Source organism: Papaver somniferum, chromosome 7 (assembly GCF_003573695.1).
Source record: "Papaver somniferum cultivar HN1 chromosome 7, ASM357369v1, whole genome shotgun sequence".
Classification (NCBI taxonomy): domain Eukaryota; kingdom Viridiplantae; phylum Streptophyta; class Magnoliopsida; order Ranunculales; family Papaveraceae; genus Papaver; species Papaver somniferum.
This window is the reverse complement of record NC_039364.1, coordinates 222,900,990-222,920,396: the sequence shown is the minus strand read 5'-3', so window position 1 is coordinate 222,920,396 and position 19,407 is coordinate 222,900,990. Positions and strand designations below refer to the sequence as shown.

Below are 19,407 nucleotides of genomic sequence, written 5' to 3'. Positions count from 1 at the left end.
ATCTTGCCTATCGGAGAACTCTCACGATCTCAAGCCAATCAATCGATTGTACTCGTATGATAGAAGATGCAAGACCAGATCACACAACTACGATAAAAGTAGTATCAGTCTGGCTTCACAATCCCAATGAAGTCTTTAAGTCGTTAACTTGAGTTTAGAGAAGAAACTCAAGAGTTAATTGAGATCGGCTCTAGCGAGAGCACTAGTAGCACACAGACGTGTGGGGATTAGGTTTTCTCGATGCTAGATGTCTCCTTTATATAGCCTTCAAATCAGGGTTTTGCCTTAGGTACAAAGCAAAATCTATTCACCGTTAGATGAAAACATGATTTAGATTCAAGCCAATATCTCTCAACCGTTAGATCGAAAGACATAGCTTGTGACACACACTTGGTTACACGTTTACTGGGTTTGAGAAAAACCATGCCCAAACGAGTACACGTATGTTGGTACAACATGATAACCCAATAGGTCAACCATATGAGCATCTCATATTAATCATGTTCTTATTCACCATAACTAGTTCAATTGACTCAAATGAACTAGTTAAGAGTTGTTCAATTGCTATGAGATCTTATGTAACTACACAAGACACAATTTAAACAAAGATGATTCGATTCGATTAGATTCAGCTCATGAACATTATAGCCACGGTTTGCATAAAGCATTCCTTAATAATTAATGTTTCATGTTCAGAGCACATCTTTAGATCATAACCTATTAAGCTCACGAACAAGTTCGCAGACTTAAGTTAATCGGTTGAGTTTTCCAAACTCTGCAGAAATTCTCGGGTCGAGAACTTCCGCCAGTTCGCGGACTGAGTTCGCAGACTTAGCACACAAACGATTTTTGGAAATCCCAGCAGAAATTCTCGGTCGAGAACTTCCGTCAGTTCGCGGACTGAGTCTGAGGACTGAGTTCGCGGACTTGGAAAGCCAATTCCACAATCCTACCGATTTTTCTTGATCAACAAAATTCGAAAACTTCGGTTCAAGGAATACATGGTTATGTAATATAAACTCTCATTTCAATCATTGAAACATTCTGAGAGGGTGATATTCAGTCGTGAAGAACAACATACCTTTCTCGTCAGAGCAACCAAAGTGATTGAAACTTTCATAACTTTCGTCACTAGGTGAAGATAAACCTGATCAAAGCGAAACGCTTTACCAACACAAGATTTCGAGTAAAAGATAAGCAATGAATACTCAGCTCGAAATATCAAGTGTATATGATCTAGTCTATATAGCATACGACTTTTGTCTCATAAGAAGTAGGAGAAGAATAGATAGACTTTCGAGTGATAGATAAGTTCAAGTCTTTCACACACCTTTTTGTTGATGAAGTTCCACGGATCCTTTGTGTAGATCTTCGTCGTTGTCGTTGAATCACCATGAAGTCCTTGAGCTCAACTACACTTTTCCTATCCTAGTCCGAGACTTAGCTAATAGGCTAGAAATCAAGACTTTATAGTTTTGATCACTAACATTGACAAACATGCTTGATATAGCAACGCATGCGAGGTTAACCGAGATATTCTCTAACAATCTCCCCCTTTGTCAATTTTAGTGACAAAACTATTAATACATATGGAATACAAAAAAGATAAACTTTAGTGGCTCATATTCCATAGTCCAATCTTCAACGTTCCTTGAAATCTTCGTCCTTCCAAGTACTCCAATGATTCCAAAGGTTGTAAGTTTAGTATCATTGTTGTTGAAGATCCATAGCTATAACAATGAGAGAAATCGAGATTCTCGATCATTATTATACAGTGTCATAGTATTATTATGAACATCAAAGTCCAATTGCATCACGACTTTAACAATAATACTATGGTGATATGTATCACTCCCCCTTAGTCAATACTCCATCTCGATCATGGAAACCACTCCCCCTTACACAATGATCCGAAAACCATATGTATTTGTAGTGTGACCTACAATATTTCTCCCCCTTTTTGTCAATAAAATTGGCAAAGGTACAAGAACGGGTTCATAATGAAATTTCCACAAGAGACATTTCATGACCAAAAGAAAGACAACATATCATCTTAATTTAGGTGCAATCTTATAGCCGAAGCTAACATCATTCATCAAGGAGTTTTAAGACGCAAGATAACCCCTATAAAATTCCACAGCCGCACTCCCCGCAAGATATTACCATTAAGCACAAGTTCAAAAGAACTCTCCCCCATTTGATGTCATTCCCAAAGGAACAACAAGAGCGACCTTAATTTCGAAAGAAAAGAAGGATTTTTATTTGGACACCAAAAACCATGTGAATGATTTTTTTATATCCAAAACTCAACCAAAATACTCACAAGTAAACCCATGAATATTCTAATTGGAATACGCAATTAAAACAAAACCACAAAAGTGATCAATTTAATTGAAAGTGCTCAACATAAGTAAACTCACGGAGCAACAGGCTACGATTAAATTAATCATATGGAAGTGACTAACTTAACCGTTCAAGTACTCAACATAAGGAAAACCTTACGGAATACGTGACTACATTAACCAAAAGAACATGATAGTGTAGCCGTTCATATACTCAACACAAGAACTTGTGGAATATATGAAAACTCAATTAGATTAATTAAAAGAGAACCTATAATTAATCTAATCGGAATACAAATAACCAAACTAATCACCGAGGTAATCAATTTAATTATTTTGGGCTCAACATAAGAGATTATGGAACCCCGACTAAGATTATCATGAAACATGACCATCTTAACCGCACATGTACTCAACATAAGAAGGAAGACTTATGGAGTACAAAACTAAATAACCAAGGATGATTAATTTAGTTCATAACGCTCAACATATAGCATCTTACGGAATAACCAACAAAGCCAAGGTTAATCGACTTAGTTGTAAAGTGCTCAACATAAGACACATAATGGAGCCTTCACGGTAAAACATAATAAAATGGATCAATGAAGATCAATACCGTGGATAACATACAAGGATCTATTCTATCTTTGCATCATTATATGCATAACAACATAATAGACTTTATCCTTGTCATACAAAAGATTTAATCCTATTTTCCATCAAATACATGATTGCATAGGCATAACTTTTGTATATGTCAAAAGTCCATTCGTCCTTTCATCAATACGAATATCAATTCATGAACGACTTTACTTTTGACCGTAATATGGGACCTTCAAGTTCACGGATGCATACAATACATATCGCATAAAAATATTGCAATATAACAAACCAAGAAAATACTGCAATAATCATCATCCTCCAAATATTTTTAGAATTTAAAACCAATAAACCTAAAAAATAACATAAGAAGATGAAAACAAAAATAGCTATGTGTAGTCACAATCATCCCTATTCAAAGCACTAGTTATTCTTCCAACTAATCCAAAAAGAAGACATCCTAGGCATCTAAACTTAGTTTTCCTTGATGATTTCATACCTCTGAAATGGTCCATCAAAGTAGGAGTCACTGATATCCTTGACTCTGTTGACCATAGAGACACCATGTTCAAAGGTTAGAACGTTGACTTTTCGATCAATAGTGCGAGCATAATGACGAGCCTTTGCAGAATCAAGGATAACTTTCTTCTGATTTCTGATCAAGATATTTTGAGTACCAAGGCTTTTCGCCTGTCCATCAATAAGCTGGTTTATCTACAAATGAAGGTTAGCCAGTTTGTCTTTAACTTCATTCTGAACACGAATCAGACCCTTGACAGATTCACCAATCCTAGTGTTATACTCTTTTCTTTCAAGCATCTTCTTCCGTATAAACTCTTGACCAGAATCACATCCTTTGAGATCATCCTCAACCATAGGGTTAACTTCTTCTTTGGGAAAAGTTTCCATAAGGCTCCTTTCTGAAGAAAAATGAACCACATATAAGATAAGATTTATATATGTTCGTGAATACCCTGGCTAGAAACCCTAAATATCCTTGAAGCAATACGGGCGTTCGTGGGCTGACAAACCAAAAAGGCCCTAAAGAGGTATATTGTACAACATCCAAAACTTCCACCATCAAAAGAACAAAGTGACAATGAGAAGATCATTACAACAAAGGATATACAAACTAGAGACAATATAGCACAAAACTTGAGCATCTCTCAAAATCACATCCTTGTATCTCTCAAGTTAGACACAAGGATAGACCATTCTACTATTAGGTAGCAGAGGGATACATAGTCTCACCATCGGTTTTGAAAGAATAGCTGTAATTTCCTCTAGGATATCTTTTCTCAGCACTTCTAGTCCTTTCACCGCAGCTTCCAGAAAAGAGGGTGTGACTAGCAGTCCTTCTGGGAATCACAGGAGAGAAACCTTTCTGATAATAAAGTCTAGGACCTCTAGAGATAAGTTCTAGGGTATTTTCCGAAATTCGTCTCCACACACTGGACTTAGATTTATCAGATTCAATCTTATAAGCACAAGAATTTACAAATGTCCTATGTTGATTTCTAAGAGAGAGATCATTATAAGATGCCTGGTTTTCTGTGAAGGGAATCTTCACTGTAGTAGTCGTTCGACTATTTACTCCATTGACAGTAGAAAGAAGCAACTTGTGAAGTTCAGAAACACGTTTCTTCCTAGCAAAGCAATGAATAACATAGTGATTTCCTTTTCCACAGAAGGTACATATTCGTGGAGGAGAAGTAACAACAGGTACTTTTTTAAACTTCATATCCACCGGAGAAGATTGTAAGTTGTGAAAACTTTTCTTGACACAATCTTCTTTTGGAGAAAATTTCATTCTGTACAGTAACTTATGAGAATTAATTTGCGCAGAAGAATGTTTCTTTAACACAGATTTTTCCTTTTCCAAGGATTTGCACTGTCTACGGGCTAAGACAAGCGAAGAATCAAGTTTCTCCTTCTCAACACGAAGTTTGTCTAAATCAGATGAATGCGTCTTGATCAAACAACTTTCTCTAATTGAGCCTTCTTTAACTATCTTTTCAAGATCACATATCTTTTCACGCTGTATATTGTTTTCTTGAAGAAGTTTCTCAATTTCCTTAAAGAAAGACCCTATAATGTCATAGAGCACTTGTTCACGATCAATAGACTTTTCAAATTCATCAATGAGTTATACATGATTCTTGAGATCAACAAACTCTGTAGAATTTTTTGAAATTCTGGTGAGATCCATTTCAGCTTTAGCCATTATATCCAATGTCTCACTGGAAGAAGAATGATTCACACATGATGGGACATTCTTCTTACCTCGGGATTCGGAAGAATCAGCTAAGGAGTGACCCTTTGAGGTATTTCCGAGACTTTTGACAAAGTTGATAGATTTAGGAGGCATATTGGTATGCGTATGAGATTATGTCCACAGAGTCAGATCGCTACAAACACAGACTGATGAGGTCTTAACGTGTTTGCCTGCTCTGATACCAATTGAAAAAGCGGGGGTCTAATAACACCACCCAATATTTCTCTTAGCAATCTGTATGGACTAACTCCGAAATACTTTGCTAGAGAATCAACTAGACAGTCAGACTCAATCTAGATAAAAAGTATCTCAAAGAGTTGTTATCTCAATCTCTCGATTTGATTTCTACTCAAGCTAAAATCAATAGCGAGTCTTTACCAAAGAGAGATAACTTGGACGGTACCAAAGACCAATGTCCAAGGATCAATCAACTACAATCAACAACCAAAAGTTGGATTAGAGAAGTTGATGATCACGAACATACAACCTGTATTATTTCTATATATAAAATATAATGCGGAAAAGAAATAACACAGACACCAGAAGTTTTGTTAACGAGGAAACAACAAATGCAGAAAAACCCCGGGACCTAGTCCAGATTGAATACACACTGTACTAAGCCGCTACAGACACTATCCTACTCCAAGCTAACTTCGGACTGATCTATAGTTGAACCCCTACCAATCCCTCACTGATACAAGGTACAGTTGTACTCCTACGCCTCTGATCCCAGCAGGAAACTGCGTACTTGATTCCCTTTGCTGATCTCACCCACAACAAAGAGTTGCTGCAACCCAAAATCAAAGACTTGGTAATAAACGAATCTGTCTCACACAGAAAAATCTATCAAAAGGATAAATTTGTCTCCCATAGATAAACCCTAGGTTTTGTTCCGTCTTAAAATCAAGGTAACAGGAACCAATTGATAATCCGGACTTATATTCCCGAAGAACAACCTAGATTAATCAATCACCTCTCTACAATCCTTCCTGACTACACAAGCGGATTATCGAGGAATCACAAACAGTGAGACAAAGATGTTTGTGACTTCTTTATTTTGCCTATCGGAGAACTCTCACGATCTCAAGCCAATCAATCGATTGTACTCGTACGATAGAAGATGCAAGATCAGATCACACAACTACGATAAAGTAGTATCGGTCTGGCTTCACAAGCCAAATGAAGTCTTTAAGTCGTTAACTCGAGTTTAGAGAAGAAACTCAAGAGTTAATGTAGATCGACTCTAGCGAGAGCACTAGTAGCACACAGACGTGTGGGGATTAGGTTTGCTCGATGCTAGATTAGGGGTGTAAATTGGGTCGGATCGGGCAGCCAGCCTAATTATTAAATGGGACGGGATAGGGCGGGTAAGTGCATATCTTACCCAACAAATTAAAAGGGTCGGGAGGGTAGGGCTATCTATCTACATAAATTACCCGTGGCATGTCCAAGCCTGTTATGTTATTTGGACTCGGGCGGATAGGGCTGAACGGGCCTTGAATATTACAAATACATATATTTTTAAAAATAAAAAGAAAGTAATAATACACAGGTCATGAGCAATTCAATGAGGTTTAGTCATGTTCAAGACGTTCCAATCAAATTATTCATTCAAATAACAAAACTTTGAAGGAAAAAAAAACTCCTTTAGTGATTCAAAAAAATTTAACAAACATAAAGAGAAACACAGTAGATAGGAAAATACCTTATATTTTGTCTAAGATTTTCTCTATATGCTTAGCATATCTAAATTCTATGAAATAAAAGTTGAAAAATGCAGATTAGAATAATGGGGATTGACGGTATCAAGTGTCTGTACCGAGTATATTCTAGGATGAGAAAATGAAAACAACCATTTAGGCTAGGTAATGGGTAATATTGAAGGGCTAACAAGACGGGTGATAATGAAGGGCTAATAGGGCGGGTATTGGGCCGGGCAAGGAAATTTTACCTATGGCCTGCGCCCGCCCTCATATTTAAAAGGGCCAGGTCGGGCAAGCCTGTATAGGGCAGCGGGCACCTATGGGCTGCCGTGGGACAGGGCGGACGGTACAGGGCCTTGGGCTGACGGGCAAAATTTACACCCCTACCTTCAAATCATGGTTTTGCCTTAGGTACAAATCAAACTCTATTCACCGTTAGATGAAAACCTGAGTTAGATTCAAGCCAATATCTCTCAACCGTTAGATCGAAATACATAGATTGTCACACACACTTGGGTACACGTTTACTGGGTTTGAGAAAAACCATGCCCAAACGAGTACACGTATGTTGGTTCAACATGATAACCCAAAAGTTCAACCATATGAGCATCTCATATTAATCATGTTCTTCTTCACCATAACTAGTTCAATTGACTCCAATGAACTAGTTAAGAGTTGTTCAATTGCTATGAAATCTTATGTAACTACACAAGACATAATTGAAACAAAGATGATTCGATTCGATTAGAATCGTCTCATGAACATTATAGCCACGGTTTGCATAAAGCATTCCTTAATAATTAATGTTTCATGTTCAGAGCACATCTTTAGATCATAACCTCTTAATCTCACAAACAAGTTCACAGACTTAAGTTAATCGGTTGAGTTTTCCAAACTCAGCAGAAATTCTCGGGTCGAGAACTTCCGCCAATTCGCGAACTTAACACACAAACGAGTTTTGGAAATCCCAGCAGAAATTCTCGGTCGAGAACTTCCGTCAGTTCGCGGACTTGGCAAGCCAATTCCACAATCCTACCGATTTCTCTTGATCAACAAAGTTCGAAAACTTCGGTTCAAGGAATACATGGTTATGTAATCTAAACTCTCGTTTGAATCATTGAAACATTCTCAGAGGGCGATATTCAGTCGTGAAGAACAACAGACATTTCTCGTCAGAGCAATTTCCAAAGTGATTGAAACTTTCATGACTTTCGTCACTAAGTGAAGATAAACCTGATCAAAGAGAAACGCTTTACCAACACAAAATTTCGAGTAAAAGATAAGCAATGAATACTCAGCTCGAAATATCAAGTGTATATGATCTAGTCTATATAGCATACGACTTTTGTCTCATAAGAAGTAGGAGAATAATAGATAGACTTTCGAGTGATAGATAAGTTCAAGTCTTCACATACCTTTTTGTTGATGAAGTTCCACGGTTCCTTGGTGTAGATCTTCGTCGTTGTCGTTGAATCACCATGAAGCCCTTGAGCTCAACTACAATTTTCCTATCCTAGTCCGAGACTTAGCTAATAGGCTAGAAATCAAGATTTTATAGTTTTGATCACTAACATTGACAAACATGCTTGATATAGCAACGCATGCGAGGTTGACCGAGCTATGCTCTAACAATTCAGATGCCCGAGATGTGTAAGCATCTAGACACATAGTGGAACCTGAAAAATCCGAAAGAGAGTTTCCAGCAGAAACAAATAGATCCATTTTTTCTTCCAGACCGGTTGAGAATTCTTCTGAAAGAATATCAAGATTGATGTATGTATTGCAACAATTTATCAAAATCAATATTTTCACAAAGAAGTGCAATACTTGACTTCATTAGAATCATAGTTGTCAGACACTTCATCAAGAGTTGCAGCTAGACCTTTGTTCCCAATGTATTTTTTACGATTTGGACATTCATTAGCAAAATGACCAAAACCTTTACACTTAAAGCATCGTGGCATATCCTCGTTATCAGTTTCATCAATATCCCTGTTTTTAGCAGGAACACGCTTATGAGGTTTAACTGGTGACCTCGTTTTATCTCTGGTGAACCGTTTACTTCTCTTCAAAAGAAGATCCCTAAACTATCTTGTGATGAAGGAGACTGACTTATCAAGATCTCCGTCTGATGAATCAGCCTCAGAAATATCATCTTCAGAGATGCAAATACTTTTACTTTTGTCATGTAATTTAGTGTTCTTTTGTGCTTTCAAAGCAACATCCTTTCTGGATTTGGATGTATGCTCATGATCAAAGATCTTTAACTTCCCAACCAGAGTATTTCTGGAAAGAGTTGCAAGGTTATTTCCCTCAATGATGGCATGCTTCTTAGAATCGTATCTGGGTGGCAACGATTTGAGAATTTTCATCACAATGTCCTTTTCAGGAATAGTCTTACCCAATGCAAAAGATGCATTAACAATTTCAGACACTTTGTGATCAAACTCATCAAATGAAACTTCATCTTCCATAAGAAGGTTTCCTCAATCAAAATTTAGGTTTTGAAGCCTAGCTTCCTTTTCACAGGTACTCCCTTCAAATACGGTTTCTAAGATATCCCAAGCATCTTTAGGCATAGTGCAAGTAGTCACATGATGCTGGAGCTATGGGTTAATGGCATTAATGATAACATTTAATCCGTCAGAATTTTGCTTCGCATCAAGAATCTCGGCAGCATCATATTTACCAATATCCTTTGGAAATGTTACATCGCCTTCTGTAACTTCCGGAGGATAATATCCATTAACCACATAAACCCATGATTGAAAATCATGCGCTTGAAGAAAGGCACGCATAGCAATTTTCCACCATAAGTAATTTGAGCCATCGAAGACTGATGGCACGTTTATAGAGATAACACTTATGTCCATATTCAGATCGCTACAAACACAGACTTATGAGATCTTTAATGTGTTTGCCTGCTCTGATACCAATTGAAAAAGCGGGGGTCTAACAACCACACCCAATATTTCGTTCGGCAATTTGAATATAAAAACTCCAATATAATTTCAAGAGAATCAATTAGACAGTCAGACTCAATCTAGAGAAAAGTATATCAAAGAGTTTTATAATTCTATCTCTCAATTCAATCTGCAATCAGTAAATAGGAATTTGCGAGCCCGATTGAATATAAGAGAAATAACTTGAACGATACCAAAGACCGATGTTCAAGGATCAATCAATTTCAATCAACAACCAAAGGTTGGATTTACCAATTGATTGATTCAACATACAACCTGTGATATTTCTATTATATAACAAAATATAATGCGGAAAAGAAATAACACAAACACCAGAATTTTATTAACGAGGAAAACCGCAAATGCAGAAAAACCCTGGGACCTAGTCCAGATTTGAACACCACATTGTATTAAGCCGCTACAGGCACTATCCTATTACCAATGAACTTCAGACTGGAATGTAGTTGAGCCCTAATCAATCTCACACTGATCAAGCTACAGTTGCGCTCCTACGTATCTGAACCCCAGCAGGATTCTACACACTTGATTCCCTTAGATGATCTCACCCACAACCAAGAGTTGCTACGAACCAAAGTCGAAGACTTGATAAACAAATCTGTCTCACACAGAAAAGTCTATTGGAATAGATAAATCTGTCTCCCACAGAAATACCTACGAGTTTTGTTCTGTCTTTTGATAAATCAAGGTGCACAGGAACCAATTGATAAACTAAACTTATATTCCCGAAGAACAACCTAGTATTGTCAATCACCTCACAATAATCTTAGTCGTATGGTAAAGAAACAAGATATTGTGGAATCATAAACGATGAAACGAAGATTTTTGTGACTACTTTTAATCTTACCTTTCGGAGATAGATCTCAAGAAAATTTTAGAAATGATAATACTCAATCACGATAGTAGAAGTAAGATCAGAACATGCAACTACAGAGAAAATAGTTGGGTCTGGCTTCACAATCCTAATGAAGTCTTCAAGTCGTTAACCTGCAGTGTTTCGTGAAAAACCTAAGATTAAAGGAGAATCGACTCTAGTCGCAACTAGTATCACACAAGAGGTGTGGGGATTAGGTTTCCCAGTTTCTAGAGTTCTCCCTTATATAGTCTTTTATATAAGGGTTTGCAATCTAAGTTACCTTGGTAATAAAGCATTCAATATTCACCGTTAGATGAAAACCTGATTAAACTCAAGATAATATCTTTCAACCGTTAGATCGAACTTAGCTTGTTATACACAAATGAAATGTACCCTCATTTAGGTTTGAGTAACCGTACCTAAACGTGTACACCATGTTGGCTCAACAGTAGTTAACCGAGGTTAGCTATATGAACACTCTCATATCAACCTTACTCATCTTAACCACAACTAGTTCAAATGAAACTAGTTATAGAGTTGTTCAATTGCTATATTCTCATAGAAGTATACAAGAATACAATTGAATCAAGGTCGGTTTGATTCACTCGAATCAATTCATGAACATTATAGCCACAGTTTTTAAAGAATGCATTCCTTAATATATAAATGTATTAGTTCATGAGCAAACCTATTTTAGAACTTTAACCACTCAAGTATGCATACGGGTACACATACCTAAGTAGTCGGTCTGAGTTTGGGTTCGCCAGTATGCGAACGGGTATGCATACCTTAGTACACTTCGAAAACCCAGCAGAAATTCCCGTACCTATACCTTACGTAAGTATGCGTACCGGTATGTGTACTTGGTACCCGGAATTCCACAACTTCAAGTACGCATACAGGTATGCATAGTAAAGTTCCGGTCATGGATCACATACATGCAAGAATGCATGTTATGTTCATAATCCAATAGTTCTAAATTTTATTTCAATCATTGTAACTTTCTTAGAGGATGACAGTAACTTTTTTCACACACTATTAGCATCAACGCAATTTTCAAGTTATTGAAATAATCATAACGAAACATTCCAAGTTTACATCAAATGATTGTATCACACAACCATGTAAGATGTTACTCGGCAATTTTCACATGATCGTCTTTTGACTTTCGTCAAGAATATAAGATGAACTTGGTTGAAACTAAATCTTGCCAACACATATTTCGAAAAATATGTAAGCGAGTTAGACTCATGTCAAAATCTCAAATGTGCATAATCGAATACTATATAGTAATACAACTTTTGTCTCAATATAGGAGATAAAGTAGAAATAGACTTTCCAAGTGATAGATGAGTTTTAGTCTCCACATACCTTTTGTTGATGAAATTCCACAAGCTCTCCTTAGTAGTTATTCGTCTTCAATTGATGAACGCCATGAAGTCTAATGCTCAACTATACAATCTATCCTAGTCCGAGACATTACTATAAGTAGACTAGAAATCAAAACTTATAGTTTTGATCACTAACATTGACAAACAAGCTTGAGATAGCAACGCTTGCGAGTTCGACCGAGCAGTGCTCTAACACTACCAAAATAACGCCAACTCCAGAAGGAGCCATCCTGGAACACCTCCAAGTCTATTGCTGGTGCTAACACATCAAAATATAACTCACAAGGGGATACACTTCATGAGCAATGTTACCCACGGTAATCTCCAAGACTCCCTCATGTCTTACTCCATTTGGGTCGTACCCCCGCTGAAAAATCATAAACTAGCAAAAAATGGTTCAAGCATAGAGATTCAAGTAAAAACCATAAAATTCATGAAAAATTTCCATTAGCAACCTAAACATTCATTAAAAAGTGTTTTAGGAAATGGCATGTAGTTTAGAAAGGTTACAGGTCATTTGCAAGAACTCCGTCAGAAGCGTTTTTACACTGCCGTCTAGGAGAACTGGAGATGGCACTAATTAATGATTCGTATGTGTTGATGGTGTATTTTCGACAAGGGCTAAAATCGTAAAATCATGATACTGCATGTTTCTGACCCGACTTCAGGAATGCATGTGACGATTCATACTTTATGATCCGTGAACCGTTTCACGATCTCTGACTGAGTGAGCATTCCTCTCAGAGACATGATGAATATGTTTCTCGAAAAGCCTCCCTACTGAGCGTTCGATGCTACACACCTTTCATCATGACCTCTACGTATAATCAAATGATTGGGAGGTTCTCTGGACATAGAGAGACCCACCTCTACACAGAATAACGATAGGGAGGTTCTCTAGAAATAATTGTTTGTTAGAGGGATTAACGCCTTCAGGACGTCGACGCTGCATGTTGTTCCCCGACTATGTAGAGATACCGTGTATATATTCAGGTGGCTCTCTAGACATAATTGTTTTTTAGAGGGCTTAACGCCTTCAGGACGTCGACGTGGCACGTTGTTCCCTGACTATGCACCCTTCAGAACGAGTATGATGCTTCAACTATCTCATATATCGATTCTGCAAATAGATTAATTCTATCGTGACATTCATCCACTGAATTCCTAGAAAATAATCTATTATATCTCATTAGTCCGTTCCCTGAATCCCCCGGCTGGATTCATGGATTAGTAATAGATAGCCATTTTATCTCATTACTCCGTTCCCTGAATTTCTCGGATTCATGGATTAGTAATAGATGCACAATTCATAATTATTACTCCGTTTCATGAATCATTCTCCGCTGAATTTCATGAATTAGTAATAATTACTCAACAATCGGGCATCTGGACAATCACCGAGTAAGCCCCAATAAAATGGTGCAAGTGTACTCAACGATGATGATGCACGAAACAGCACCCAAATGCATGAACGAGCATTCGAAAATATGGACAAACGAGGAATCCTACACAAACCAGGAGAGAGAAAATAATAAAAAAATAAATAAAAGAGGCGCCTAGGGACCGGGCCCACCGGCCATCCGGTCATGCCACCATGGCCGGTCCCCCACGCCTCTTCCTTTATTATTTTTATTTTATTATTTTCATGATCTCATGAAGACTCCTTCATTCGAGCAACTTTCCTTGTTTGAGCAAAACTCACGGTTTCTCCATATTATCCTTAAACGATGAAAAACAATAAAAAAATAGGGGAAAGTGTCACGGGACCCGGGTTACCTAGCCGGCCGGTCATGCCTTAGACATGGCCGGTCCCACACTTTGCAATATCTTGTTTTCACAAATATTATTTCCCTCATCTCATGCAACTCCTCTGTTTGAGCAAAACCCTGGTTTTCCATATTTGCTCAAACCATGAAAAAGCCAAAAAATCAAACGATCACACGACCGACTAGGATACTCACGTCAAATATTAAAATATTATTATTTTAATATCTCAAAATATTGGTCGCATGAGCAAAGTTCTACTTTCTCATTCGAGCAAAATCAAGAATTTCAGTCAAAGATCAAACTCTTCTGAAAATATTGCTCAAACGCACACCAGAAAATACCAAAACTCTTAGGATTAAGACAAAGACATTATGCTGACACGAGCATGCTTCCTTGACCGACCAAGGCCGGCCCTAAGGCTTGCAAGAAGCCGGTCCTACACATCTTTATAATTTTGACCTAATTTGCTCAATTGCTCATATTGGGTCCAAACTCTTTCCAACTAACTTGGAATTTGCTCAATCGACCGTCAGCTGGTCCCACACCACCAAGGGCCGGTTCTATGCTCCCATGGACGGTCCCTCACTTCTCCATAATTAGGTTTTATCACCAAATGCTCCCTCGCACTGCGGAGGTCAGTGTTCGAACCCTTGTAATTGCTAAAATTTCTAAATGAACGAGATTTAGGAATAGTCTAGGGACCACTGTACCAAGCTATCAAAAAAAAAATATATATATAATCTTTGTTTGGTTTGATTTTTGACCAAAAGAGTTTCCATATATTGAATAAACATGAGATTCTTTATACTCAACATATCTTTGACCATTCGGGTTTGGGAGTTAACCGTGGTTGAAGTTTACTTGGTCAACTATCGCATTGATACTAGTGGTACTCCAGTGAAGCATAATCATAAAAGTGGGAATTAAGTGTTTGACCCTCACCTCACTCTATCTTACTCAAATGGGCTTTGACTTAAAACTAAATTTTAAAAAAATTAACCCATTTTATTGAAATGACCCTTAAAAAAGAAGGAGAGCTATTTGGATAAAGATGTTTGATGATGTTATCAAATGATAAACTATATCCTTTAAGGATATAATCGTCATGCCAACTTAAACATAACATGTCTCACAAATCATACGTAAGAATTCGACAAATTTTATATATCTGGAAAGCTTTTTCAAAGACCTACACAACGAGCTTAAATACAACTATCAAATTTTCATTTCATAAATTTTTTTATTCTCTAAGAATTTTTTAAAATTTTCTTCATATTTTATTGTGTGCAGACAATATACACACTGATTTTATGTGCAGGAAATACACACACTGATTTCTGTACGTAATGTTTTAAATTTTCTTCATTTTTTATAGTGTGCATGCAATATGCACACTGATTTTTGTAAATATTTTTGTAAATTTTCTTCATATTTTATAGTGTGCAGGCAGTACACACTGATATGCACACCGGTTATTTTGTTAATCCTACTTACTTCCTATAATATTCCAAGGCCACCAGAATAATTTGAAAATTTTATTAAATAACCCTGGGCCAAAAGAGTAAGACCCACATTTCCAGGGTCATAAGAATAAATTTGACATCATAAAAAGGCTTTTCAAAGAACCCTGATTTTGGGCATACTTAAATCTTACTAGGCATACTGCATAAAGACAAAAAAAGGTTGTGAAATAGCAAAATCAGATTACCCCTTAACCCAATTTTTTTTAATGGCAAATCTTCCCTTTACGTATTAGTGTCAGTAATATTGATTAGTGATTAAATATTTTGTTTAGTGATTAAGATAATTTTCAGAATTATAAAGGTTGTTTAGATGATTTTTTGGATCATGGTTCGGCGAAACAGGTTGAGGTTCGGCTCACATCTATGAGTCGAATCTACCAATTGATGAACGGTTCGGCTCACTGAATCTGTTTACTGCATGCGCCGAACCTATAATTTTCAATTCCAACCCTTTTGCTAGACACTAATTCGGCTTATATGAAAGTTTCATAGTAAGCCGAACAACATCCTGAATAGCTCGGAAAAAAAAAATTTACTGGTTCGGCTTATATTTCGAAAATCGTATGAGCCGAACATCAATTTTTTATTTTTTGGGTTAAAATATTGTTATTGGTTCGGCACATATTGAGAATATCGTAATAGCCGAACCTCGTAAATGTGTTAGGTTCGGCACATATTATGATTATCGAATACGCCGAACCCCTATGCATCTCTATCTGTGACTAGGTTCGGCTTGAAATTTCATGCCGAACTATTCATATACACTTACAGGAAGCTTTTGTGAAGAACAGTTCGGCTAAAAACGTAACTCAATTTTGAGCCGAACCCAACACTGTAACCGTCATTTAATCGACGAAAAACAGCAAATAGGAGATTGGGTTTGTAAAACTTGCTTTCTTATCCTCATTTCCGGAGTTGGAGATGCAGTTGGTTCAATTTCTGGTTCAATTGGTGGTTGATTTTCAGTTTCTACACCTTCATCTTCAATTGGTTCTTCTTCTTCAATTGATGGATTAGAAGACGACGATTTGGTTTGCCTAGTCCCTGCTTTTCTTTGTACGAGTCATTATGTGGTTGAGTTTAATCGACGATCAAATTTTTACGAATCGACAATTAATCACGATGATGATTTTTTTTTTTCGCAGGAGGGGGAAGAGTTCGGCTAGAGGAGGAGGAAGAAGAAGAGATGGTAAGGAAAACTGATTTTGATTTTTTAGAAAGCTGATTTTAGATTTTTGTATTAAGGATATATAGGTAATTGAACTACCCATAGAGTACCCCTTATAAGATCATCCAAGATGGGATATTGTTTTGTATGCCTAGAAAGATTTAGGTATACCCAAAATCAGGGTTCTTTTCAAAAGACCCGGTAGATCATTTTTCACCACTCTGTCTCTCTCGCATTGCCAATTCCAGCCCTATCACTGGGTTCGGCTTAGTTGTCCACCAAAAATGTAGGAAGGCATTATAAACTGGTACGGGAAGAAAGTAGAAAAGAAAGATTCTGATGACTGGGAGGCAGGAGGTATACCGGAAGTTTAATCGAAAGCATGAGGTATTGTGCAACCGCATCACCAAATTGATTATTGTATACTTGTAACCGAAAATCCTTATTGCTGGTTAAGATAGTCTGAAGACAATTACACAAGTGCTACCAAATATCAATTGCATCAGATGGGTTCACTTCCTACTCCACTATTAAACCCACTATCACCACAAGAAATTCCAATCAAAAATAAAATTTCAAACATAAAAACTTTGAATTTTAGTAAAATTCCTTCATGGATTTCTCTAAACAATTCTTCTTCTTCTTCTTCAATAGCTCAGAACAATCAAAAACAAAAAGGCCAAGTTGAGAATTTACATTTAGTTTCTCTAACTAAACAAGGAAAATTAAATGAAGCTTTTGAGTTTTTAAAACAAATGGATATACAAGGTATTACAGTAAACACCCAATCATATGAATGTCTTTTTGAAACATGTGGAAACATGAGATCTTTATCAAAAGGAAAGAAAATTCATAAAAGATTAGTCAAGTTTGTGAAAAACCCATCTGGATTTGTTTGGAACTCTGTGTTGAAGATGTACTGTGAATGTGGGTGTTTTTTAGATGCTCGCAAACTGTTTGATGAAATGCCAAAAAGGAATTCTTTTTCTTGGAATATAATTATATCTAGTTATGCTCAAAATGGGTTGTTTAGAGAAGCATTTGTGTTGTTATCAGTGATGGATCCAGTGGAGAATAAGTTGGTTTATGCTAGTTTAATTCAGGAAATCTCGCGCCTGGAACTTGGGAAACAAGTACATTCTGTGGTGATTAAGAACAGGTTAACTCCTGATGCTTATATCGACACAGCACTTGCCAATATGTATGCTACGTGTGAGTGCTTAGATAGTTCTGTAGCTGTTTTTGACGGGATGAGTGAGAAAACTGTTGTGACTTGGACAGGTCTAATGGCGGGCTATACACAAGCTGAACAACATAAAGAAGCTTTGGCTTTGTTCGTTAGGATGATGGAGGAAAATATTCAGTTGGATGAATATGCATATTCAACTGTTCTGAAAGTATGTTCTTTTCTGAATGATTATGATGCTGGCAGGCAAATTCACGGTTGTATTGTTAAATATGGCATAGACTCAGATGTTTCAGTCGGGACTCCATTGTTGGATTTCTATGTCAAATGCGGAAAACTTGATGATGCTTGTTTTGCTTTTAAGAGGATTTATCATCCAAATGATGTAACTTGGAGTTCCATCATCTCTGGGTACTCGCAATATGGAAAGTTTGAGGAGTGCATTGAAAGTTTCAAGAACTTGAGGTGCGAAGCTGATGTTTTGAATCCTTTTATATATACTAGTATCTTTAAAGTGTGTTCAGCACTTGCAGATTTGAATTTAGGTATGCAAGTACACGCTGATGCAATAAAGAGGTGTTCAATCTCTGAATTATGTGGCGAGAGTGCTTTGATCACCATGTATTCAAGATCTGGGAGGTTAGATGATGCGCGAAATGTTTTTGATTCAGTAGATGAACCGGATACTGTGGCCTGGACTGCTATTATTTGCGGATGTTCTTATCATGGACATGCTTCAGAAGCTTTGTTTCTTTTTGGTAAGATGAGAAGTTCCGGGGTAAGGCCTAATTCTGTGACGTTTATAGGAGTTCTCACTGCATGTAGCCATTCAGGGTTAGTTTTTGAAGCAAGACAGTATCTAGACTCTATGAGAAGTGAATTTGGTATTGATGCCACCATCGACCATTATAACTGTATGATTGACATTTACTCTAGAGCCGGGAATTTGGAAGATGCTCTGGAATTGGTAACTACTATGCCATTTGAACCTAATGTTGCGAGCTGGAAGAGTTTACTGGGGGGATGTTGGAGACATGGAAATGTAGAGATTGGAAAAATTGCATCCAGAAATCTCCTTCAGCTGGATCCAGAAGATACTGCAGGTTACGTTCTCATGTTTAATTTGTATGCTTCGGAAGGGATATGGGAAGAGGCAGCCCAAATCAGAAAGAAAATGAACGAAAAAAATCTGAAGAAGGATGTCAGTTGCAGTTGGCTTACAATAAAGGGAAAGGTGCATCGATTCACTGTGGGGGATAGACACCATCCTCAAACAGAAGAGATCTACTCAAAGCTAGAGAAGTTGAACAGTTCCTGCTTGCACCACAACAGAAGTACTCTTGCAGATTTAAATTATGATGGGTCATACCCTTTATCTGAGCAGAGAAAGGAACAGCTTCTTGATCACAGTGAGAGGCTCGCAATTGCATTCAGCTTAATTTCTTCTCCTAGAAATTCCCCTGTATTGATCTTCAAAAACCTCCGTGCTTGCCCCGACTGCCATGATTTCTCAAAACAGGTTTCCAAGATTACTGAGCGTGAAATTGTTATCAGAGATTCTAGCAGATTTCACCATTTCAAGGATGGACAGTGTTCATGCAACGATTACTGGTGA

General features: G+C 37.2%; 1 protein-coding gene across 1 annotated transcript; it reads left to right on the top strand.

The window, feature by feature from the left end:
- Positions 1-17,361: 17,361 nt before the first annotated feature.
- Positions 17,362-19,407, top strand: LOC113296019 (pentatricopeptide repeat-containing protein At5g13270, chloroplastic-like). Its single transcript, XM_026544349.1, has one exon. It carries the CDS (start codon positions 17,362-17,364, stop codon positions 19,405-19,407), a length of 2,046 nt encoding a protein of 681 aa, XP_026400134.1.

Bases quoted from the DNA above. Each gene is read 5' to 3' on its own strand.
- LOC113296019 (XM_026544349.1), top strand. From the start codon at position 17,362: ATGGATATACAAGGTATTACAGTAAACACCCAATCATATGAATGTCTT.